Source organism: Trachurus japonicus, chromosome 17 (assembly GCF_045865225.1).
Source record: "Trachurus japonicus isolate A0001 chromosome 17, Traja_1.0".
Taxonomy (NCBI): domain Eukaryota; kingdom Metazoa; phylum Chordata; class Actinopteri; order Carangiformes; family Carangidae; genus Trachurus; species Trachurus japonicus.
This window is the reverse complement of record NC_140923.1, coordinates 37,261,108-37,287,526: the sequence shown is the minus strand read 5'-3', so window position 1 is coordinate 37,287,526 and position 26,419 is coordinate 37,261,108. Positions and strand designations below refer to the sequence as shown.

The following is a 26,419-nucleotide window of genomic DNA, read 5'->3' as shown; positions in this document are numbered from 1 at the left end:
ATTTTTTCAGAATTTGTAAGACAAACTTGTTAGCTCTCATGTCATGTGCTCAAAATATCAGAGAGACTTACAGAATTGACAGAATCAGCCTCTGAGTGCGGCCACGTCTGTCTCTGCTCCTCATTGAGTCCAATACAAATATTTTCTGAGAGGAGCAGAACGGCCTGATGTTTTAAAACTGCCAGCGTCGCCAAAATATTTACTGTAGAAACACCAAATCGTACCGAAATTTTCATTAAGTCCTTAGAGCAACGTTGATCTGTGTTTTGTTCTGATAGGAGTTACCGTTTTGTCATGCTAAGCCTAAATGTGAGACCGGTTTAGAGGCAGAAAATGGCTCTATTTCTCCACGTTTCTGTCTGTCTCAGCCTGCGGGGGCCCCTATCGCCGTGGTAACCTCTTTGATCCTCAGGCCAGAGCTCGTTAACTTCATAAACAATCCACCTGGCGCTCGTTTAAATGTTTATAAACACAGACACAGCTAAATCAGACTGACACAGGATGCAGCTACTAACTAACTATGTGTCAAGTCAGTCACACACACACACAGACTCTAGAGCCAGCTTCATGTGATTACAGTCACACACACACACACACCTTCATGTGATTAAAACACAGTTTACGTGCAACAGAATTTAAACTTAAACCATGATTTAATCTGGTTTTAAAGTTAAACCTTGTTGGTGTCACACACACACACACACACACACACACACACACACACACACACACACACACACACACACACACACACCACACACACACACACACACACACACACACACACACACACACACACACACACACACACACACACACACACACACACACACACACACACACACACACACACACACACACAGTTAACCTAATGTGGTTACAGCTCCTCCATATCAGTGCTTATAGAAAGATGATCATGTGTCTGTCTGATCAGCTCTGTCTTGCGCTTAAGATCGTGGGTTTGATTCCCATGTTGACAGAGATGGCAAAATCGGCAGTAGCCCCGCAGCCCATTCAAAATTTCCCGAGAGGAAATTTTCTAGTTATTATTATTATTATTATTATTATATTTACAAAGCCTCTCGTGATAGTAAATGCTGAGGGACAAAGTGCATCATCTGTGGTGCACACTTTTTCTGCATTTCCCAGGTCATTGCTTGAGCACTGGAGAGAGAGGTAGAGACAACAATATTTAAGTGATTATGAGCTATTTATCTGAAAGCTGTCGCCCCCTTCAACAGAGCTTTAGAGGAAACAGTTTCCATTAATGCCTCTTGTTGAGCAGATACTCTCAGCGGAAACAGTCTGATATTGTTCAGTCAAATGACTGTGATCAAGGTAATCACAGCTGTTTCCTTTCAACGCTCCACAACAACTGACTCCCATGTCCAAATAACCCATTAAACATTTGAAATGAAACAATGCCATTATCAAGTGAAATAAAAGGACGTTGAGCAATTTTTTTGTGTGTGTTAATGGAAATAATAACGGTGGTGTGACAATGTTTTTAATTCAGCATCTGCTCAAATTATGACTTCAAAGTTGCTTCGGTTTGTAACCGCAGCTTCACTTGCTCTCTCACACTGTTTTGCATCGGTGAAATGCAGCTTGGTGTTTGAAGCCTAAACAGGGGTGAGGCACAATGAATAGCTAATCAATGTTTAGACACTTAAGGCAAATGTGCTTCATCTATTAAAAACTCTGATAAGCTGAGACCTTTTCATGGTCTTAGCTTGAAGAGAAGACTGTGGCTGACTTCCAGATACTCTGAAGAGGTGAATTGGAAGTCTATGGAGGATTGCAGAGTAGCTAAATTCAATTTGTCATAATTTGGTTTAAACACTATCCGTTAGCCCTGGCTTCATTGCAGGGCCTAACACATCAAGCCACAAATCCTTTTTTTTTTTTTCACATTTTATGATATTTTACAAACTAGAGCACTGATGATGACGGAGGAGAGTGACGGGCAAATAAACTAGAGGGTTTATATTAGACCAAACTAAAATAAATATTTGAGAGCCAATATCTATTTATTAACTTAAACACATGGCATAAATAAAAGTCACTTCCCCCACCACTAAAGCTCTACTGATATATTGAGAAGGTCAATAAATAGAGACAATTTTATTCCATCACAGCTGCATCAGCGAGCATGTAAGAATAAATTGCCGTATGGATATGCCAAAGAAATGTCTGAGGTAATTTACAAACTGTATTACCAATACATGGTTTATCTACTGGGAAGTTTATATGTCAAGTGTAGAAAATGTTGATCATAGTTCAAACTTAGGGAATACTAATAAATGATGTGTGTATAATGGGGCGCCCCCTTAGATAGGGCATAGCACTAATGGGACTAAGTAAGGTCTGTCAAATCCTCTATCTCTCTCTATCACTCTCCCACTGGGCCATCACAATAAAATGTTAAAAATAAATAAATAAATTCAATAAGATAAAGTCCTAAAAAAAAATAACTACTGAATTGAAGATTATTTTTGACACATATACTCAATCTCAACAATATTGCCAGATGATTTTTCAAAGTGTTTCCAACCCAATACGTATAAACACTGTCAGCCTCAATAATCCACCTCTGGCTTGGCTGAACCCTCTACAAACACCAGAAAAAGTCCTGTTTATCAAAACTGGGAGAAATAAAAAATACTGTAAGAGACTCTCTGTAGAAACCAACATGCTATAAATAACATCACAGACAACCTAGTTAAAGAAATAAATACAACTTTTCACAAGTTACATGTAATGTAGGCTCTAACTAGGCCACTTAATCATTTTCAAAGGCAAAACCCAAAGCACGGCCGCGACATTAGTGTTCGTGAGAGCAATTTGTCATACATCACATTCACCTGGAGTTCAGTCGTTTGATGTATGTTGGGGATGGATGTCTCCCCAGTTATTCATTAGCTGCAGTTACCCAGATATGTATGAAGGTGAGTGCACTGGAAGTGTTGATGAAAGCAAAGGGCTGGGCGAGGAGGTGTTGATGGTGTTCGTTGTGTGTATCTGTAATGCAATTAAAAACGGAAGCAGCTTAGAGTGAACACTATTATGCTGAAAGAAGGTAATTAGGGAATTTAGAAAACAGAGCAAAGACGCACACAAACACGTCACAGACATACGTGAACACAGCACTTTTTGCATAAAATAATGGAAAGGGACATCCACTGTTCACAGGTTACTGAACAGCTATCCAAGCACACTAGAGCAAGATAAAGAAACTTAAACTAGCAGTTCAGTAGCAGAGCACATAACTCTGCCAAAGCAAACAAACCTACATGTCTGTTCTTAGACAGCTTTATTTAATCCCTACACAAAACAGCAGTGAGGATTTTATAAGGCTGACATCATATTTAACACAACAGGTAATAAATCATTACAACTATGTCGCAACCTCCATCGCTATATTATAATTGTATTTTGCACTGAATGAGATGTAAGTAGCCTATTCCTGAATGGTGAGTGCAATATGCACTGTTACTCAATATCAATAGCAAGAACTACTGTGTGTAATGCAGAGTCAGTGTTTTCTTACACCAGATCAGGGTTAATATTTTACATCATGATCCATATCTTACTCCCTGAGAAATTGACCAAAAAAAGAAAAAAAAAAATCCTTCAAATGGATCAACACCAACATTTAAACAGGTCCAACCCTGCATGCTCCAGTCCATCCCTCCACCAAGTATGGTGAAATGATTTCAGTACTCCTGCTGACAAATAAACAAATAAACAAACTAGAAAGGTACTCACAGAGCTTCTGCCTGCCAGTGTCAAACAACAAACACTGGACTTAAAAATTCAATTTCAAAGTAAATGATCTGGATCTGCCCCCAAATTTTATGATTCCATTACCCATGTACCACCACAAAGCCTCCACATAGATTAAACAATATATGACCCTATAAATCCTAACATTATTATATCATTATGATTTAATATATATTCAACATGACGTGGTGATTTGTAGGTCTTTATCACCTTTGGCATCTTTACTGCCAAATGCTGATTGGCTGTGAAATATGTGCACTGCAGCTCAACTGGTAAGTGCATTTCACAGATTAGGTTCAGTTTACAACATATCTGAGTAAAACACAAAGAAAGTCATAAAGGGAACTTACCTCGGTTTCGGTTGCAGTTAAAACTTTTTTCTTTTCTTTTTTTACAGAATTGTTGACAAACGTGGGACCGCAGGTAGCGGCAGATCAAAGACACCACTTACATCATGGGAGGTGTTGAATCCAGGGTTACAGTTTATTATTGACACTGGAGAAAAAAGTCAGGATATATGGGCCTGGGCCTGTAATACTTTGATATAACTGAAAGAAACCACCTTCATCCACTATCTTTGTCTAATGGTTATTGAACTGTGTACCTCTAAATTTGGAAACACATATTGTTGTTGTTGTTGTTGTTGGAAATGCACCACTTTCCACTCAAGTATTTCTCCAGGAAGAACCTTTGAGAGCAGCTTTAATGAAATGAACGGCTTGAGCGAGTATTCAGGTATATATTGAAAGTGAGGACTGGTCGGGTGGGGTGGGGGGGGGGGCACTATATGAAAATGTTTTAGTTCCTTACTTTTAGCGCAGAGACATCAGATAAGTGGTGAGGCATGGGCAGAGCTGAACTTACTTTTTGAGGCAAGCACGTCCATAAGTCTATAATCTATACAATATTCATGGAGTGACAGCAGTAGGAGAGAATGACACTGGTTTTAACTGCAGCCTTGGCAGACACACCACAGAGGCCATCATTAATCATTTAGACTTCCCTACCACCATGCTGTGCAGTAGAGACTTGGTGTACAGGAAGTGCACATGACATTAAACTGAGTCTATGTCTGGGTGTTTGAGTGCTCCAAAAACACACACCAACAACAAAAAGTATACAAATAGAAAAAGTTCACACACACACACACACAACACATTACAACATGAGCTTTCTGCACAACACTGTTGACATTGGGACAAACAAGCACAGGGGCTCATCAGCGCACAGTGTGAGGTGTTTTTTTTTTTCCGGAGGACTGAGAGGTGGCTGACTGGGAACGGTGAAGAAAGAAACATAAGAGAGATGTAAATGATCAAGGTTAGGAATGACAAAAGTGCCACAGATGGCAGAGAAATAGGAAGGGTAAGGAGTCACATGAAAAGAGTGAGAGGGAGGAGAAAGTGAGAGACAAGGAGGTGAGAGGCAAACAGAAGGTGACATTTGACATTTAAAACATCTTTAATGAGTCACTGAAGCTTTGTGTGACACAGCAGACAGGAGCGGGGAGTAAAAATAACCCAAAAAAAAACAACAACACGGATGTAGAGAGGCCAACAGTGTCAATTTGTTAACACATCATGTGGCCCCTACAGAGCAAATAAACCAACCACATGTTTGACATGTTCAAGGGTCCAAGAAAGAAAAGGGAAATACAAAGGAGGGGGAAAAAAACAAAACAAGAGAGACATCCAGAGGGCACCGCAGCGCAGAGACACAACACAAGCTGATGTGACCAACTACTGGCTGGCAAAGACGGATGCCCAGAAATAGCGGCAGCCTCTACCTCGGGTATGCCCACTGCCCAGCCCTGCCTGCTGTGACATTACCTGCCTACCACCACATAATCATGATGAATCGCTCTGGGGTTTGCTGCCGACCGCAGACCACTCGTGCCGCCAAACAATGAGTGGCAATGGCAAACATGGCCACACCATGCAGCCTCTCTCCCTTTATCTTCCTTCTTTTCCTATCACCATGCTCTCATTTTTTCATTCTTCTCCCTTATCTCTGCCTTTCTGTTTCTCCGACGTCTCCTCGGTGCCCTCTCCACATTGCCCCTTCTCTGGCCCTCCTCTTTTCACCCAGTCAGGTTCTTTTTCTCTAGAGTTTTTTCGAATGCAACTCTGTCCTCTATCTCTTCTATCAACTTCAAGTGAGGCAGACACCGCAGAAAGAAAGCTGGTGATTCACATAGAGGACGGTGCACAGATACAGACAGATACACAGAAGGGTACTGAAGGTGAAGTGTGCAACTGTGCATAGTGCATACAGTAGCACAGACAATATAATTATGAGCCTTCCATAAGCCCAACTGGCTATTTTATTTTTATTAATGTTTAATCCAAATAAAATCACTCAGATTTACAAACAACAGGCTCTATGTATGAGGGTGAGGGTCGCACTGTGCCAAGTAGAGCAGAGAGTCATCTTTATTGTTTGACAAATACTAGTAGGGGGCTGCACAACATGCAGAAAACATCATTGCGATTATGTGGGTTTATGTTGCCAGCAATATGCAATTACAGCTGGAATGGTCCTTTTTGCTTTTCATTTTTTACTTCAATTTCACAGGGAAAAAATGTAGATTGGTGATGTGATTTGTACTTTGTACCAAACAAACTTGTCTCTTTACATCTTTATCGTATGAGTTGTTGGCCAGCGCATCTCTGTAGCAACATAACACTATGGTGCTAACGATGCACACAATGTTGTGATCCATTTTTACCTTTATTATCATTATTACTTATGGTGATAATTTATTGTGATTTCAATTACACTTTGATTAAAGCAGAAGTAAGTGGTCCGGTCGTTTTCGCTAATGCTGCGTTCCAGGCAGGCTTTTGAAATCGTAAATTACAGCTTCAAGTCACAACTTACGACTTTGTAGCGTTCCAGGCAACCCACTTGTGTTTTTCCGACCTGTTTTACCGGTGAAAGTCACTATAACGGCCACTCGTAACTTCCGACCGGTGAACTCGTACCAGATCGAACTGGTACAACTTCACGGTCGGAAAAATACGAGTTTCCTTGAACGCACCATAACAGTCCTCGTCCCTACGTCGCCACATTCACGGCGTCCCTTGGCTGCACACACAGCCCTGCATGCCGTTCTCTCTCCTCATTGGATAAAAACTGTAGGATACGATAAATGTTTTCTCCTCGGCTCAGAGCAGAGCAGAGTGACTGACAGACCCGTGTTTCAGTCCAAACACTCTATGTAAGTGATTGCTGTCGGAAGATATAACTATTTAAGACTTATATTAACACAAATATATCACTTACTTCTGCTTTAACTGTGCAGCTCTAAATACTCGAAAATACAAATTGACACTAAAATACTTGAAGGTTTACACTGAGTGCACAAAGAATGGACTCAGAAGGGGCGGTGTTTAGCTCAGTTGGTAGAGCACCCGCCCCATGTGTTGAGGCTATAGTCCTCGCTGCAGGCGGCCCCGGTTCGAGTCCCGCGTCGGACGGCCCTATCCTGCATGTCATTTCCCCCATCTCTGCCTCCCATTTCCTGTCACACTCTCAACTGTCCTATCGAATAAAGGCATGAAAAGCCAAAAAATATACTTAAAAAAAAAAAAAAGAATGGACTCAGAAAACATGAGTGAAAGCAACCTAAGTGGAATATGAGCACAAAAAAATGAATAATAAAAAAAAAAGCCCACTGAAAGAAACACTTGCAACATAAGCAGGGTCTAATGAATTAACAGAGGAATAAATTAATTAGCCAAGTGTAAGACATATTGCAAACAAGTGTTGTCAAAGCAACGGGCAAAAGTCACGGAGAAAAATGTAGCTTTGTGAGAGTAAGAGAACTCCTATTCTGCTTCAGGGAAACTGTAAGATTCAAATAGCGCAACAAATTTGGGCATTTGTTGGCAGAAAGATTTGGCCAGGGGACGTACATCCAGACCGGACCCCCTCCCTCTCTGACTGGCACCTCCATGTCCTTTGGTAAAGCATGACTTCAACTTCATGATATTTCACTATTCACCAAGTTGACCATGTACTGTATGTGGGTAGTAAGTGAGCTGGCAGAGAATTAGACGGCAAATGTCAGCCGCAGTGTGAGAGAGCCATAGTGTCAGACCAGGTTCAATCTGCTCTGTACATCCAATGAAAAAACACAACTCAACACTTCAGACTGCAGAGGCTTTCTGGAGATTTTACAATTGAGGAAGGAAAGACATTTATGTGAAATTTCATGGAATTGCCAGCATTTTCCTCACAGCATTTGTTTTCTACATCATCTCTCAGCATAAAAAATGTGAGCGTTACGATTGCTGCAACGGGGAATTTGATCAATTTGAAGTATTAAAGTTATACTTCCACAGTGTCATAAGATAGAAAAGTGTGGAGGGCATTTTCAGAATTTAAGTCAAGCCATATGACTCTCTGCAGTTTGTTATAATCTACCATGGGAATCACGGTGGGGAAGAAAACATTGTTTATCATCATTTTTCTCATAAAATCAATATCTGACAAGAGGGATGAATTACGTATTCTGCAATAACAAATAGGGCAGCATCACCAGCTGGTATTTCTTCAAATCACCTCATTTCTCAAAGCAGCATAGAACTAAAAGGAGAGTCTACTAAATATAATGATACTGGGAATGACTATAAGAGCGGACAAAATCCGAGATGGTGAATTGCTGTCACGACTTCCCAAGCAATTACCGGTGTTCCCCCTTCACTTTGCTCCTCCAGGCTACTGTCTAAATAAAGAAATGATGCTTGAGAGGCAAACAGCACCTTGAGAGGTAAACAGTGTAGCTCTTTAATATTTGATGACGCCTCAGCCTCGTTGCTACCAGTGTGAGCAATCCTACAGTTACGGTCGTCCATGTGGGCAGAGAGAGGGACGAGAGACAAAGGTCGGGGGTTAACAAGACGAGTAAGCTGGACATCCTCCTCCCTGATTTGTCTCCTCGGCAAGCATCTGTCTGGTCCCTTGTGGAGCTGCCATCTTGGACCACTCCACTCACAGCTGATCCCTATTACTGAGGAGGACAGCAGCCTTATTACAGAGGCTGAGGAGTGTGTGTGTGTGTGTGTGTGTGTGTGTGTGTGTGTGTGTGTGTGTGTGTGTGTGTGTGTGTGTGTGTGTGTGTGTGTGTGTGTGTGTGTGTGTGTGTGTGTGTGTGTGTGTGCATGCACAAGTGTGAGCGCGCCTGTGTGTGTATTTAATTGTGCATGAGGTGAGGAAGGCAGTGGCAGGGCCATGGGGGAAAGGGCAGCTCTGGGAGAGGAGGTATGAAGGAGGTAGAGGCGGAGAAACAACACTCGTGTCCATTAAGGGCAAACAGCCATTACATCCCTTGCTTGCAAGCTCGAGGCTGCTAACGGGAGCACTTTCCTTTCTGATGACAACTCGGAACTATTTTCTGGCCAATTACTTTAAATAAAGTATAATGGGCAAGCGGTCACACGGGGAGAGGCGAGGATTGATGATGTATTTTAATACTAAAACATCCCAAACCAATACATCAGTAGTGGTGATCAGTGCCGTCTCATTCACCTCTGTGGTTATTCAATGCACTGCAAAATCTCAAATATCTTACCAAGAATATTTGTCTTATTTCTAGTCAAAATGTCATTTCTAGTCAAAACAAATCTCATTATACTTAAAATAAGAAACATCACATTAAAAGTAGCTTGTTTCTAGACAGTTTTTACTTCTTTCAAGTCTATTTTCACTTAAAATAAGTAGAAAAATCTGATAGTGGAGCAAGTTTTTCTTATTACAAGCACAAAAAACCTGCTTTCACTGGCAGATTTTTCCACTTATTTCAAGTGAATATTTGTTTAAAACAAGTGAAAATTATCTTAAAAACAAGTTCATTTTTAGGTGATAAGTCTTATTTTAAAGCAGAAGTAAGTGATATATTTGTGTTAATATAAAACGCCCCTTAAGTCTTAAATAGTTATATCTTCCGACAGCAATCACTTACATAGAGTGTTTGGACCGGTTTGGACTGAAACACAGGTCTGTCAGTCCCTCTGCTCTGCTCTGAGCCGAAGAGAAAACATTTATCGTATCCTACAGTTTTTATCCAATGAGGAGAGAGAACGGCATGCAGGGCTGTGTATGCAGCCAAGGAACGCCGTGAATGTGGCGACGTAGCGACGAGGACTGTTATGGTGCGTTCAAGGAAACTCGTATTTTTCCGACCGTGTGGTACCAGTTCGATCTGGTACGAGTTCACCGGTCAGAAGTTACGAGTGGCCGTTATAGTGACTTTCACCGGTAAAACAGGTCGGAAAAACACGAGTGGGTTGCCTGAAACGCTACAAAGTCGTAAGTTGTGACTTGAAGCTGTAATTTACGATTTCAAAAGCCTGCCTGGAACGCAGCATTAGCGAAAACGACCGGACCACTTACTTCTGCTTTAAGTGGAGAGAGATTAGTTTCGACTAGAAATTAGGGCTGGGCGATATGGACCAAAAGTCATATCCCGATATATTTAGTCTGAATATCGATATATGATATATATCCCGATATTTTTCCACAAAATGAGAGCAAATGTTCAGTCAAAGTTAAAGCCAAATATGACAAGTCACAGGTAGTTTTATTGAAACCGGCTATTTCACTGAACAGTTGCAAAATCAAATGAATAAATAATAAACAGGTTTCTTCATCTGGTTCATGAATAAATGTTCAGCTGCTCAAATAACAAAATGTAAACATAAATACTGCCTGACAAGAGTACCTTTTTTGAAATCAAAGTAATGGAGTAATGGATTTTAGGCGTCATTCCATAAGGCCTCTTCTAAGATCAATGTTAAAAGTTGGCTGGAAATTTGAAAATATTGTCATTATCTTATTATTATTATAAGACGCGGCTCGGCTCGTTAACGGCAACGAGGTCGACGTGGACTCGGCGCGTTCCTCTCGGTCAGCTGGTGAAGCAGCGGTCTGATAAGCATGAATAAAATAAGAGGAGGGGCGGCGGCGCAGAGCGCGGGGAGCAGTGCAGAGAGCTCCAGATCAGCAGCCTGAATGGAGCAAGGATCACAGCGCAAATTTGAACTATATCAATATATGCGATATGGTCAAATTCCATATCCCATTAAAAAATATATCAATATATTTTTATATCGATATATCGCCCAGCCCTACTAGAAATGAGACATTTTGACAAGAAATAAGACAAATATTCTCAGAAAGATTTTGAGTTTTTGCAGTGTTTGATCCTGACCTCCCCTCCACCCCGTCTCTTTCTCTCTCTCCACACAACTGCCTCTGGAGATCTGGACTTACTTTGCATAAACACTCTTGTTTTCTCTGACTAAATGCCCACTTCCCTGTGACACGCAATAAAGTGTAATCAAAGGTTCAAAACATGACCAATCGGAGCATATAAAGCTAAATGATAACTGATATTCAGCACAATGTAACAGGCTTAGAAATGACACAATTTATCATTGCAATGTGCTCCTACTCAAACCATTGCTTTATAAAAATGCACAACATATTTCAACAATACAGTCGATGTTGCCAGTGGATCGCATAAATGGTAAAATGAAAGCAGTAAAGTTTTTATTGCCCATAGAGTTGAATTTACTCATCCAATAATCGGGGAAAGAAAAGCACATTTCGGAGTATAGTGTTCTGGTGAAGTAACTTACTTTGTCTCAGGAGGATGTGAGAAGTATGTTGCCACAGCAAGAGGGCTGACTGTTTCAAGCATCTCCTTGTTTTCGACTATCAAAAGTGATTTTTGCACTCCACTCTGATGTGTCAGTGCGGTGGCGCCGTCTTCTCAACTCAGAACAATAAAGTTATTGTCTGCTTTTGAAGGAAATGGACTGTAATTACAGAGGAAATGTGGCACCGAGATATGCGGGGTGAGCAATCTATACACAAAGCCTTGGCATTTTAATAGAAATTTAACCGTTCTGCCGTGGGTTAATTGTGACAGGTATAGACCGAAGAGGACGTCCTCACTTTGGATGCGTCTTCTCACTCGGCTTTTTGTTTTGGAAGACTTTGATCTGACTGCTTTTGTCTCGTGAAAAAACAATGCAATAGAAGTTTATTTAGCACAGAGAGGGAGTCATTTTACTGTCTCACAAAAACGTTACACAAACATATTTGTCCGCTGTCTCTGTCAAAAGAGGACAGAACTCCGAGACGTTTATTTGTCTTCTTGTTTAAAACATCTCAGAGCCCAATTCAAGTAGTACTGAAAAGAAGACAGAAACACACAAATAAAGATTGAGAACAAAACAAGGACAGAGAGACATGACAATGCACCATCATCCAACACAGCATAACAGGTCTTGCAGAATGATATTCGTAGAGACATAAGACATTTCTGTGAATGTAAAGACCAATTATCTGTTCATGAATAGAAGAAGTTGCATTAAACTAGTTATCAAACACACACACACACACTGCAAACCAAACAGTAACAAGTCTGAACACGGTTTGCTGACAACTGCAACACCATCCTTTCAGCCTTCCCCTGCCACCTCGTAGGAGCAATATCACCTCAGATAAAGTAAGTCATTGTCACATACAGTGTGCATGGAAGCTGGAGTGAGATTTTATACATGTGAATGCACAAAGCCAGTGATAAAAGGGATGTTTCATTTTGCGTCTGGGATGACAAATGTCAATCGATTAACGATAATGAGCTCGAAAAACCCGGGTAAGCACCATTATCAGGCTGCGCAAAAACAATGCTGAACCTGCAGAAAGATTAATAGGATTTTTTGCTGACAGAGAACAGAGTTGTAATAGCAAAATCTGTGGACTATGAATAAAATAAACAGAAAATGTCATTACACCAGAGTAAGTAAAAATTAAAACTCATCTCTTGTGACGTGAACTTGATGGGAAATGTGGTTGTGCTGACACAAGAGCGCTGGATGGTAAAGTACTGCTCAGTCCTCGGGGACAAAGACAGAAAAAGGGAGGTATTGTGGAGAGAAAAGAAAGAAAAGCAAGGTGTTTGTGTGAGTGTGAGTTAAACAGCTTAGAGGAAAACTAACAGCAGAGTGACCTCAGCAGACAAGTTTGAGCTGAGAGGTCAGACGAGCCTATAGGAAGAGTGTATAGAGGAGGAGGAGCAAGTGAGTCTGAGGGCAACAACAGACCATACATCAAAAACACGGCAAATGGGAAAAAACAAATAGAAGCGGGGGAGTAAATTACAAAACAGAAATAGAGGTTCTGTTCTGACGCATCCAAATTTATGGATCAGGGAAACAGGCAGTGTGCTAGGTGACTCACAATTGCGTGTAGTCGCTTCGTGGGAATACAGTGTAAATGGCCTCATAAGCCCTATGCCCACACTTCATCTCTCATGTGTGTACACACACAAAACAAATAACACTACTGCTCCAAAGTTTGAAAACACCATAATTCATCCACTAATAACTGAAATTTCAGTGTTTCTGAAATTAAAACACACAGCCAATAGATTATAGAGATGAAAGCAAACAAATAATGAATCATGAAATCTCAAATGCTCAATTAAATCAAATTTGACTCAAGTCTGGAGACAGTGCTGCTCTTCAATCAAGCCACTGTCTGGTTCTCGTCTTCTAATGTTTTGTATCAACATCTTCTTGTAGGATGGACAACTGACCAATTCTCACCATTCTCCAGTGCAGTGGTGTCCTAATAATGCACCTAATGCAATGAGAGTGAAACAACACAGTTTGTATAAGTCATTAATAAAAGTTGGGGCACCTGTGGAAATTGATTGTACTAATTTTCACAACTTTATATTTTCAATGCTGCAAGAAAGCTGACGTAAACCAGTGTCCTAATCCATGAAAATGCTTGTTTTTCATGACATTATATAATTTACAGCATTTTTCCCTGAACACTATTTTCACCCTGAGCAGTTTAACTTTCAATTGAAGGTTTTCACTACTGCAGTCCAAATGAAAAGCAGAAAAATTGAGTGTTCTGAAGCTTTTGAAAAACTATGGATAATGAATTAGGTCATTAAGTCTCTGGAGAGCACTTCCTGTTATGGTTACTGGGTACTTGGAAAAGTCAATATTTGTGCAGGTGATTAACCACAACAGAGTCTTATTTGCTTGGTACTAAGTGGATAAATAAGCATGGATCTGGGACTATAATGCATGTACTTGTTATGTGGAGAGAAGTCACTTGTTAATGGACATGACATTTGTGTGTTCAACTTCTGCAGCCAGACCAAATTATCGATGTCTTCCTTTAAACTAGAGAGTGTTTTTTCATGTGCCTTTATATTTCGTATAATGACAACTGAGGAGCAAGGGCAAGGTGAAGAGCACTAAAGAAAGAAGACACAACACAAATGAAGAAAGATGAAGAAGGACAGCTTTTTGTGCTTACGGACCCAGCAGTTTAGAAATAGTATAAAATAAACCAGTTTTTCTTATTCCCACTGGTCTCTGACCATCATTTTTAATTTAATAACAAACATCTCCACACAAGAATATTTCAAAAGAAATACTGCCCATTACTCATTGCGGCATATGATTATTTATTTCATAACTTTAACACTTTGCCAACTTCAGTGTGGATTCATTAAGTATGTCAGGCACATGACAAGACTTTAATCAAAGAAAATATATTCCTTTGCTACTCCATCAAAGAGAACATCATTTTCAGGAGAAAATTAAATTAGGAAATTAGGAAAACAGAGTTAAATAGAAATTCTGCCTAGGTTGTTTTGAAAAAAAAAAAAAAAAAAATTTTTTTTAAATATATGATCTGTTTTTAGGCAAGAAAACAACTCTCCTTTTAATTTACCTGTAATATATTCATTACTTTACAACATAACATCATGTTATACATGTAAATCCATGGTCATAAACCACCTAATTAGCAGGTGCCTCAAGTGGGCTTTTTGGGACATGATAAGTTGCTAAGATGGATTTTGGTCAAAAACACACAAAGACACATGCGCACACACACACAGAGATTTTGGACACAGGAATGTCTCAATGACTCAAATGCATGCAGCTTTACAAAGGGAGGGGAAGATGAAAATATGAACGTGATCTGAGAGGAGAAACAGGGATATTCACAAACAAACGTATGTTCTGCTGCCAGGAGGGGAAAGAATAGCGAGGCAAAGTCAATGACACACAGGTGGGATGATAGAGGGTGAATCACAGATGAAGAAACGGGAAGATACACAGAGAGAAACAGAGATAACTCTACTGACAGACGATTCATGACAATTAAACCCTTTCTTGTTGAGGATACGCTCCCTGCTGTGATCCCTTTCTTCTTGAGCAGCGAGTAGCTTCAGGTACACATCGTGCATGAGTCTGCACATGCATGCAGAGAGGTTGCACCTACGAATCACTCAGCTCACCAGACGGATGAACATATTTTGAGAAAAGGGAGGTTGGTTTTATACTGAATGAATGAAGGAAAACAAATAGTGATTTGTCTGATCAACTCATCTAAATAGCACATACAAAAATAACCATATATGGTATAAAAAGCATAGTATGCCAAAATATTATTAATCCATTCTCTTAATAATCTAATTGAAAAATATATGTCAGTTTTAAGTAACCCATATTTTTATAGAAAGCCATGAATCCAAGGATGACAATCAACTAAACAGGTGTTATCTGTAGCTGTTCTCAATCTGTGCTCTTTCCCTTGCTTGTGAAATGTGAAATATCAGTCTCAGCACAAGTACAAGCCAAATTCTACCAAAGTACAGATCAAATATCCAGAGGTGGTGTTGCTCGTTTTATCAAGGATACATTGGTGAAAGAATGCATTCTGCACCAAATGGTAACATCAGCAGCAACTCAGAGGAAGAAAAATGAAATAAATTGCACTTTTCAATTCCTATCATATAAATTCATTAAGTTTAAATGTTTTTTTGGAAATGTGTTTGGGCATTTTTGAAGATGAACTGATCATCCGACTGCAGACTAGTGGTCACATCAGCACTTCACTGCCCAGTTCCTGAGACCTGTCAGTATGTGCCATTGTCGCTATAGAAGAAGTGTCATGTCTCCAAGCGTTTTGTAAATGTACTGGTGGCTCTGTTGTCTGCTGTGTTTTATTATATGTTTTTTAAAAATCCTTTTGTCGGATGAAATTTGAACTGAGAAGATGAAGCTGAATAAATACATGATTTGCTGGACTGTTAGCTGACTCTGTGAGCTTCCGAGTTGAAACACACCAACATATTTCAATGAAAATAAATAGATATAGTAAATGAAAATGAACAGAGGCAGCTTGCTTAACATTATTACTTTCATTAGATTTTTATACACAATATTACAGATGGATGTTAGAGCTGTATTTTACTGTGCTTTTTCATTTATTTGCAGAGACTTGAGTTAAGTGAGCAGAGCTGCTGATTATGATGCTGTTCCAATTGCAGACAGCCCGCTTAATCTTATGTGTTGTGACAGTTTGATTGTCAGAATAAGACAAAGTGATAGCTTCAGTTCCTGAGGAGCTACATGATCATTACGGACGGTTACATTCACCAATAGGCAGTTACCCAACATTACAGTTCTCTCAATGATGTCATAACTACAGAGGCGCTGAAAAAAGTGTGTTCCTCTGCCAAGGCTAAACAATCCCACATGGCTGTGAGATGCAAATTAACATCTGGATCTGCACCAAACCGTGAAAGTGTTAGATCTCAACAACATAATTGATTTTTTTCATGTCAAAATCCATGAATTATTTCCTGAGATATTGACAAAAATGTCAGTCTCAGTGTTTGGAGGAAAAATTACTGGATCTTAGAAATTTCCACATTTCTTTACCAGACATGATGCATCACTATAGTTTGATGTTGCGTTACATAACCCACTGTATGTCTTCCATAAAGCCGTGCCAATATTTGCATCTGTGCTCTCTCACACCCCGCCCCCACTCTCACTCTGCATCTGCCTGCAAACGTGGCCCCACTCACTCACAAGTTCTCTTTCAACATGGAAGGAGACATATAGATTTATTTTAAATTAATACAAGCCATTTTATGTAATTTTTACTTTTATGTTTTTCTGCTGTAAAACAGGGGGAGAGAAATATTTTTATTTTCATCATAGTCTTCTTAAATCAAACTGTTTGTTACATCTCTTTGACTCCAGACCCCCAGTGACCCCACACAAATAAACAATATTGTCTAGGGATGGGTAATGTTACATCTCCTGTGTGTGAGCGAGTGTTGGGGGGGTTACCTTTGGGATGCCAGCCACGTGTCTCTCCTGACACCGTCGGTCGGTCGGGTATTTGATATTTGATATTTTTCCCCTTTTTAAATTACATAACCCAACACACAATTTTCAAACACACACATCAAAAACCACACAAAGGCAACAAACTTCACTGTGTATCCCTCATATAATAAAAACCAGCACCACACAATCAACACAATCAACAAAAGGAGTCAGTCTGTCTGTCTGTCTGTCTGTCTGACAGGGAATCTGCTCCAGGAGGATGCCGGGATTCAGGGCGGCAACAGCGGTGACACAGGAGATGTGGATGGAGGATGAATGCATTTTGGGGTCCGGGTCGGAAACGGGAGAGAAATACTGACGGTGTGATTATACGGCGAGGATTAGCGGCTCACTGCAACTACTACCAAGCATGGGAGCTCCGACGCTTCCGTGTTCCACCGACTTCTCCGGCAACATGAATGCCAATTCAGCTGAAAAACACACAGAAATCCAATAAACTGATGATGGGAATCTAAAGATACAAGCAAAGTGCACATACTGTTTACACAACAACACATACCCATAAACAAGTGGGTAAATCCAATTAACGGCCCTGTATGCCACACAGACATGCCTCCAAACCTCACAAACCCTGTTTTCCTTGTCTCTTTGTCACACACGTAAAGGGTCATGTACTGTGTCCTCTCAAGGTATGCCTTTGTTGTCTTAAAAATTATTTCTTTTTCAGTCACACACTGAGTCGCCTTGTAGGAAAAGTATTAGAAGACTTAGAAGACTTTCTTTTGGCATGACTTGCCACAGCACCTGTGATGTTACACTGTGTAGTTTCACTTTGTAGCCCACCTCTCCAATATTCGCCCAAACCTGTAAAACATCTCTAGAATCATATCTCACGATGGAAAATACAAGGCTCTTTCAGGAGGGAATCAGAAGCAATAAAAAAAAAACTAATATAAAAGCCATTTCAAAGCGTATAGTCAGGCTTTGGAGTGACTATACAAGAGACCCACACAGGACAACTTGAAAGGGAGATGAAGGAGATGACTCAATCGAGTTCGGGGGTAACATGAAAAGAGCTTTGTGTGCACGCGTGTGTGTTTTTGCAGCGTGTGTTTCCTGTATTATATTCGGTTGGAACTGAACACACACTGCAATGTTAACACATTTTATTAGGTGTACAAATACACAGCAGGCTAATAAGTTTGTATTGGAATTATAATTAAAACAGTGCGCAGCGGTGCATGTCTTCATAACTTGAGGCTTTATCACAAGTCACAACAGACTGCGGTCTATTGTTTAATAAAGGATTGCTAGGCCTGTGTGCATAGAGACAATAGATAACACTTCAATGACACCAGCGCGTGGGACACAGTCGGAGCACAGTGCCTAAGTCCGTAAGTTGCTGTTGAACATTGCTCTAGTCAACCGAACACTAACTGAGAAGATGCCATTTTAAATATTCGCAGTTTTGCATTCTTATCTGAGGGCTGAAATAATATCTCACTTTAAGAGACAATATTACACTAATACAAATCATCAGAAGTTCCGAGCCGTTGAACGTCCTCCTTAGGTGCCCTGGGATCTGTACTCACTGCTGACACTACTTTAAACTGTTCAATGTGCAATGACACTGTTCAATATGGCGATGACGATATCACTTGCGATAAATAAGCAAATATTCAGGTGTGCATATCAGCCATACAGTGCCTGCGTTTTTCTGATACGTCGAAGTACATATGCCAGAATGTTTGAAAATAGGAAAGAGTGGAAAGATCATGCACTGTAAACAAACTCCAAACGTTCTAAGTCGACCAAACACGAGAAGTCGTGCCAGAACAAATGCTGATGGATGCTACTGTATGTGGACGCTTTTCAGTTGCAGTATTCCTAGGGACCTGATGAAGGTCTGCCATTGTTGTTATTACGTTACAGGTATGAGGTGAATGTGTGAAGTGATTACATTTCAGGCAACCTTTGCGATGTGTTTATCGTGCTTGTTGATATGATGAAATAAAGATGAATCGGTCAGCCTTACTAAATCTAAACCACTGAGTCACTGAGCCTCTTTGGTAAAAAATAATATTAGATATAAGATCTTGGACCTGAAGCAACAGTATTCATACATTACAAAATGAAGAAAATGAATGGAGGCTATGTCACTGAGCCACAAAAATCCTTCACAAATGAGGCGTGTTGTCATTTTATTAGATTTTATATTAAAGCAGAAGTAAGCGAACCGGTCGTTTTGGCTAACTGCTTGTCAGCCGATGGAGTTAGCAGTCCCCGTCCTCGTCATGGATCTATTGGTCCTCGTCCCTACGTCACCACATTCACGGCGTCCCTTGGCTGCACACACAGCCCTGCATGCCGTTCTCTCTCCTCATTGGATAAAGGTTGTAGGACACGGAAAGTTTTCTCCTCGGCTCAGAGCAGAGCAGAGGGACTGACAGACCCGTGTTTCGGACCAAACACTCTATGTAAGTGATTGCCGTCGGAAGATATAACTATTTAAGACTTATACACAAATTCGGCGAGTGATTTGTGTATGCCGCCATCTTGCGGCGCCGCCATTGCTGCGGTGACATGTGTCAGTCATAGTAAACTGATTCTCTATGACAGCATCATAAATAGGCTGCATTTGTGATGTTTAGTGCCCCCCAGTAACTGATTAAGGTATATGAATACCAATATTAATTTAGGAACTAATCATTTGTTTGAGCGGTTAGCAGGAAAGATTAGAGTAACAGGGAGATAAGAGACTGTATCATAAACAATATAACATACCGGTACATTATGCGTGCTGATGTTAGCAAGCCAGCAGCGGGATATATAGGCTAATCATGTGGACAGGCTACATGAATAAAAACAACAACTTGTGCTTTGTTTTAGATATTCAAGAATATTTTATTGATCAGCTGGCCTCCGATGATCAGAAAAAACTAAAACGTCAATTACAGGTCTCCGATTTATGGTCAAAATGACCTGAGCTCCGGATGGGTCGGACATATTTTACACCGGCTTTTAGACGACCATGATCACATCATATTGAAGGGATCAGTGAGACATTCACAGACCATCCACTTTTACCACAATGTGAAGGTAACGGTGAGAAGGGAGAGTAGCCAGGTTGTACAGGTCAGCTGTGACTGCGTCGCTGGCAGCAGCTGCTGCTGCTGCTGCTGCTGCTGCCATGCTGTACGTAACGTTACGGTCTAAACACGGACACTCTCCTGAAGTAAGGGGCTGTGTTTTGCTGATAATAGAGCAGTCGAGGATGGCACATGTCCTCCCAGCCTTCCTAGACATATTTACAGAAGAGAAAAGGTCCACTTCTTGGCGCTTGCATTCAAATGCCCGCTTCACGCACAGAACCTATCGCTGCCTGACTGGGAGCTGTCACCGCAGTAATGGCGGCTGCTCGACTAACGGTTATTTCGCGAACATTCCGCTTACTTCTGCTTTAATATGAAGACACGCAACCAGTGCCAAAATCCTCTACAACGTCAAACGCTGAATGTCCAGAAAAATCAGTAACATTCAGTGTTACAGAAATCATCCAACCAAACAAACTATATTACAGGATTCATAAACAAAATGTTTTTTTCTGGTCGCCCGAACCACAACACATTGTCAGCATGTTCACCACATCCTCGCTTATTCTCAGTATTCACAGGTTGGACCACACCTGTCGTCAAGCTGGACTTCATCTAGATTTCATCATCATCCATCTGTCCACAAATACAAAATACTCAAAACGGCTTCCGTGGTTGTTCCCACTACAGTAGATGTCTCCAGAACCACATTTTAGCATTATCACACATACACAAACACACACACAAACACACACACACACAATCACAATCACAAAATAAAAACAATGCCAACCGAATGCTATCATGTCTGGTAAATATTTAACAGTGCAGTTGTTCCTGTCTTTAAAAAAGCAGAAAATCCACTTCTTCTTATTTGTTTCTGTCTTTTCCCTGACAGCAGGCGAAGGAAAGCTACTACTTTCTGTCAGTAATTATGCACAGTGGAAATGCAGATATTAAACTAAGGAAAGGAGCTAGAACACAAGCTAAGTGAGTCCAAAAGTATCTGAATGTATTACAAATGAGATGCAAAAGTGTAAGAGAAAAAGTGCTGGCCAAGAGACAAACAGAGATGTTACTGCTGAAGAGCTGACTGCTCCATGACCCACAGCTTCTGTAACACTTCCAACTCATTTTTTAATCACAACAGAGATATGATGAATTAAGTTACGCTTCCCCTGGGCATCCTGATATATTCTTCAGCCAAGCTCAGACTACGGGAGACTTTAAACGTCCTAGCTGATGTTCAAATCAGACTCGACGCACAAAAGTTTGGCAGATTATCTTCTTGATAATCTCAACACTGCATACACTACAAGATCTAAATATAATGGCACATCAGACACTACAGGATATGATTAAGATTACTCTGCCAGAGAAAATGATCATGCTCATATGAGCATGTGATCTAGCTCGGGGCAGATGTAAATAAAAATGCAGTTTGTGGTGCAACAACCTATTGTATTGTGTTGCATCAATATAAAATCACACAAAGTTGCATACAGCTTTTCTGTTCTTCAGGGAGAACTGGACTGAGATTTTAACTGTCAATTTTAATATCCATCATTAGTAGCATTTGCCTAAAGGGCTACAATACTTTGTGTTGCTTGGCGACACCATCAGCTGACCCTGGACTGACAATCACCATGTTTAATAAATATATTATAGCATAAGTATCTTATACGTTTTGTTGCTCCACTTTAGTTGAACAATTATTCTTTAATCCAGCGGGCTTCCTGATGGTGGTGATGCTTGGAGATGAAGACTAAACCCTGTAATGTCTTTCATTCTCTTTCACATTAGCACACACACAGAGCTGGAGAGGTAATAAAACCCAGGACTAAATGAGAGAGCTGCTGACCGGCCTCGAAGTGCAGGTTACTGAGTATGGTCAGTGCTAGGTTCAGTTAAGCCAGATTGTTATCCATGGTTAATGCTGAATTTACTTCATAGCACGTTCAAGTTGGTCAATTCTCTCCGTCCATTTCTCTAACTATTGACATCTCATAAATCAGGGATATTATAAGGATATCATGAAAAAATGATAAAATAAGATGGAAAAAAAGCAATCATAAAATTATTTATATGCCATACACATTGTATAAGGTTTATAATACGATAAGTCCCATGTTTTGCCTCTTTCCACTCCCATTACAGTACCATTCCTCCTCTCTCACTCACTCTTTCCACAGCACCATGTCACTCATTTACCCACAAATGGCCACCTGGCAGAGCGTCAAGGGGAGAATATTGCATCTTTATAAAGAAATTTATAAAAGTGTTTACTAGGATAGTTTTAAAGGGTAGTGTGTGAATGTGTGTGTGCACTGTGCACACATTAGTCAGAGAGCAGCGGGAAGAGAGTGAGTGTCTCTCAGAAGTCAGCACTGCATGCAATGTTTATCCACCACATATTGAGCAGTGCTGACCAGAGAGCCCCACTGGGGCCATTGGAGCAGCTGGTGTTATAGTGGCGCAGGCACAGCCCTAAACACAAACGCACAGACACACACACAACACACAACAAACACTCGGTCTCTCATCACCACACATACATCATGCCATGGCAGCTCTTGCATTTCACTCCTCTCCTCCACCTTACGCCTCATCAGACATATTATAATTAGCCGTGCTGAGTAATTAACATCCAAATTAGGACGTTCATTTGCATATCTGCCTTCATTTGCATATACTTCCAGCAGCACACAGACCTGACATTCCTCCACACACATATAAATGCCAGTACAAACCACAAGGGTAATCAGTCTATTTCAACACAATGGCCCACTATCACAAGTCACACACACTCTCTCTCTTTCTCTTTTCTCCTTTTTTGTAACACATAATATCTTCTCGTTGGCAAGCTATTAGAAAACAAAAACTGAGCATTGCCAAGAAGGCAGAAGGGCAGAGGTGGAGAGGTGAAGGAAAGCAAGAGCAGTGGTGGAGAAAGAAAAAAGCAGGGCAGGTTACGGTTAACTGTGGAGAAGTACCTAGGATTGAGTAAGAATTTGACAATCCCAGATGAGAAAAGGAGAAATAAGACAGAAAAAAAAAAAACTACTTCACCATTTATACACCTCACTTAAGACAATAAAACTTTGGAATTGAATCCATGGCTTTGGAGAGACGGCACGCAGCAACTCTGGAAATCAGACTGATGACTGTTCAAGCCTGCCATATGAAGTGAGAGGCAGAATGACGAAACACTTCTTTCTCTCTCTGACATTTGCCCTCTGAATGCCATCAGCTCAACAGAGCAGAGCCGCGAAGAGTGATGCAGAGATGAGGGAAGAAAGAGAGACAGAAAGAGAGAGCGGGAGAGAAAAACAGCAGTGAGAAGATAGAGGAAGGAAAAAGAATAGAAAGGGCATGAATGACAGTAAAGAGGAAAACAACTTCAGGACGGGCAGAGCAGTTCCTGCCAGACATTGTTTCACCAGTCATTGCACAGAAGAGGAAAACCTGAGTTATGCTTCTGCGTTCCACATCGCTTTCACGATTTATGTTCCGGCGAGGATAATGCAGCTAGACGGCTCTGTTGAAAAGACACCCATAAATCTGATCTTGTTTTCGATTCTTTTTTTTTTTCCCCCTGTTCTCTCTCTTTCGGCGCCCCTCAAATCCTCTCAGTCTTGTGTGTGCTTTGGCATTCATCTGCTGTGGTCTATTTCCTGACTTCTTAACTTCTGTGAAGGTGTTCATCAGCGAGCCTTTGTCTCATGTATACTGTATTCTGCTGAGCTTGTGGAGCTTGTAAACACAAAATCTACACACACACACAAATAACAAATAACGCCCTCTCTGCGTCCCTCTAATGCAGCACGGCAACATCCAGCCAGCACAGCGGCCTTGATCTATTCCTTTTCAAACATTAAGAGAAAATGGCTTTACATAACAATACCAGGTCTTTTGAAATCTTGGGAATAACATTGGGTGTTTTTTTCTGAGTTAAAGCCAATTCAGCCATTGCACAGCTAATACCAGCTGTGAACATATATAACAAACAAAGCAGTCTACACATCATTTCACCTTTGAAAACTGAATGAGTCATTTAAGCCTCTGAGGGAAACTAGAGTTAATCTAAACCTAGTTAGCCTTGCCTCTGGCTCCTGGCCATATGGAGGTCTTTTAAAAACAGGGAAAATAATGATAATGTTTGGTTGAGTGTAGACAGCCAGTCAGCCCAGCACTCTGACTCCAGAGACCCAATTAATACCACTGTAAACCACCGCTGCCCTTCACAGGCAACACCAGTCTGTGTGTGTGTGTTTGATTATGTGTGTGTGAGGGAGAGAGAGAGAGAGGGAGAGAAGGATATATCACAGAGTGAGGATATGATTGAATGCAACGCCCTGACCATGGCTGCCCTCCCCGAGCACTAATCGATTATCAAAGACAGAAATCATCTTCAGATCACTGGCCAACCAGCTAATCATGGCCAGAGACGTAACCACTGATAGACTCAATAAATGTCGTGTTTATGGTGCTAATCACTTCAAAAGCAAACAGCATGTAAGGGATCCACGGAGAGAGGAGTTTCCCCACTAACCCCTTTAATAACGTTGACATAGGCTACATAGGCTACATACAGACTACATACATAGGCTACATGTCTAGCGCATGAGTCCCTAGCATGTTAAGTAGGCTAAGTTAGAATGAGACTGAGACTTGTCATCAGACTTGAAATCATTAGCCAAAATAAAAATTATAATCAATGATCAATCTAATACGTTTTTTATGCTAAATGACCGAAAATATAGTAGCCTATTAGTTTTATTTCCTCGTTCCTACTTTTAATTGTTTCATGTAGGCTAATATATCAATTGAAAACACTATGAAAATTGTGTTTTACAGTATTCTATCAATTAAAATGACAAACATAACACACACACACAATGGAAACACCTAATTCATTGCCGACGTAGGCTACTAACTAGTAAAACAAAGCCGTAACTTCGCCCCAAACTAAACACCTGTGCCGATAATTGGCCGCTCTGCCATTAGGCTACATGCGTGCAGTTGGTAAACAGTTCCCCCGAAATAAAAACATATCAATTCATGAACTATTCAGCAGAACTTCGCTTAAAACAGCCAAAAGAAACACTGAAGTTGTCGGACAGACTGTTAGCGCTCTCCTCGCCAACTTGCGCAACTCAACCACGGAAAAAACAGACAAACATTTCGAAGCCAACTTGATTTTTTTTTTCTTTCTTCTCTCTCTCTCATCTTTTCCTCTTTTCATGTGCCTACCTTTTCCGCCGACAGCGCATGAATGGCCCCAAATAAGCCAAAACAGCAGAAAAGGGACCCCGAGAGTCTGCATGGTGGTCGAGCTTCGTGGGTGATGTCCTCGCGTCCTCTGCTCTTCTCAAATCCTGGATCACCTCCCTGGCGCGAGGATCTTCTCAGCTGGCCGGGCGCGCGAGGGGTTGTGGGCAGGTCGAGAGACAGTCACTGGATACTGTGAGGAGAGAGAGAGAGAGAGAGAGAGAGAGAGAGAGATCGGTAGAGAATGACGTTAAGACGGCGTTAATAAAACTTCAGTTCCTGCTAATACTTTTCAAAATAAAACTCCATCGACTTTTAATGTGAAATAACAGCACATAAGGGTTCCATAATCCGGCTGCATTAGCACCACTAAGGAAATTACTTTTAGATACATGTTTTACATATTGTGGCTGCTCCGAAACACATTCCTGGGAAATTGTACACTTTTATATTGAAGAACAAAAGCATCCTGTGCGCGCATTACTTGGCTTTAATTGGCAAGCTTGGTGTAATAAAAGGGAAGGAACAAGTGATGGGCAAAAGGGGATGTAGGCAGGGGATCTATCTGGGATGAGAGCGAATGTGTTGGTAGTTTGATGTTACAAAAGGGAGAGGGATTAATTTTGACACCCCGGGAAAGGATTGCTGCAACTGAAAATGCTGCCAGTGATTGCATTCCTCTACATGAATATGACTACAGTAATTCATTCAGTTTAATTAACCCCAAGCTACTGTGAGGTAGGACACCCAAAGCTTACCACATCACTTACCACTGATTATTATGGGAGCTATGGGATAACAACGCTTTGAGCACAGAGGGAATGATAATTCTCCCGTGATTGAAGTTCTGCACATGAAACAGCTTTTAAATCACAGACTCTATACTGTTGACTCTCTTTTGATCCCTTATTTTTTATACATTTCTGTTTCCATACCAAGGCCCCAGGTGGACTGCAACCATTGTAAATTCTCCCTCACACTAACATTTGCTTGACATTTGCTCATAATACTTGTTAGACCGGATGATGTCCACCTCCTGGCCTTTTACATAGCGTGTTCAAATTAGTCAGCAACTCACGTGTG

The 26,419-nt window shown here is 40.8% G+C and overlaps 1 protein-coding gene across 1 annotated transcript in view; it reads right to left on the bottom strand.

Annotated features, from left to right (window-relative positions):
* Positions 1–25,533, bottom strand: part of clstn2a (calsyntenin 2a) — a 179,857-nt gene extending 154,324 nt beyond the window's left edge. Inside the window, exon 1 of the mRNA XM_085805895.1 lies at positions 25,319–25,533. Within this exon, the coding sequence (XP_085662021.1) occupies positions 25,319–25,391 (73 nt within the window). The 5' untranslated portion in view covers positions 25,392–25,533. The remainder of the gene's footprint in view (positions 1–25,318) is intronic.
* Between the last annotated feature and the right edge of the window lie 886 nt (positions 25,534–26,419).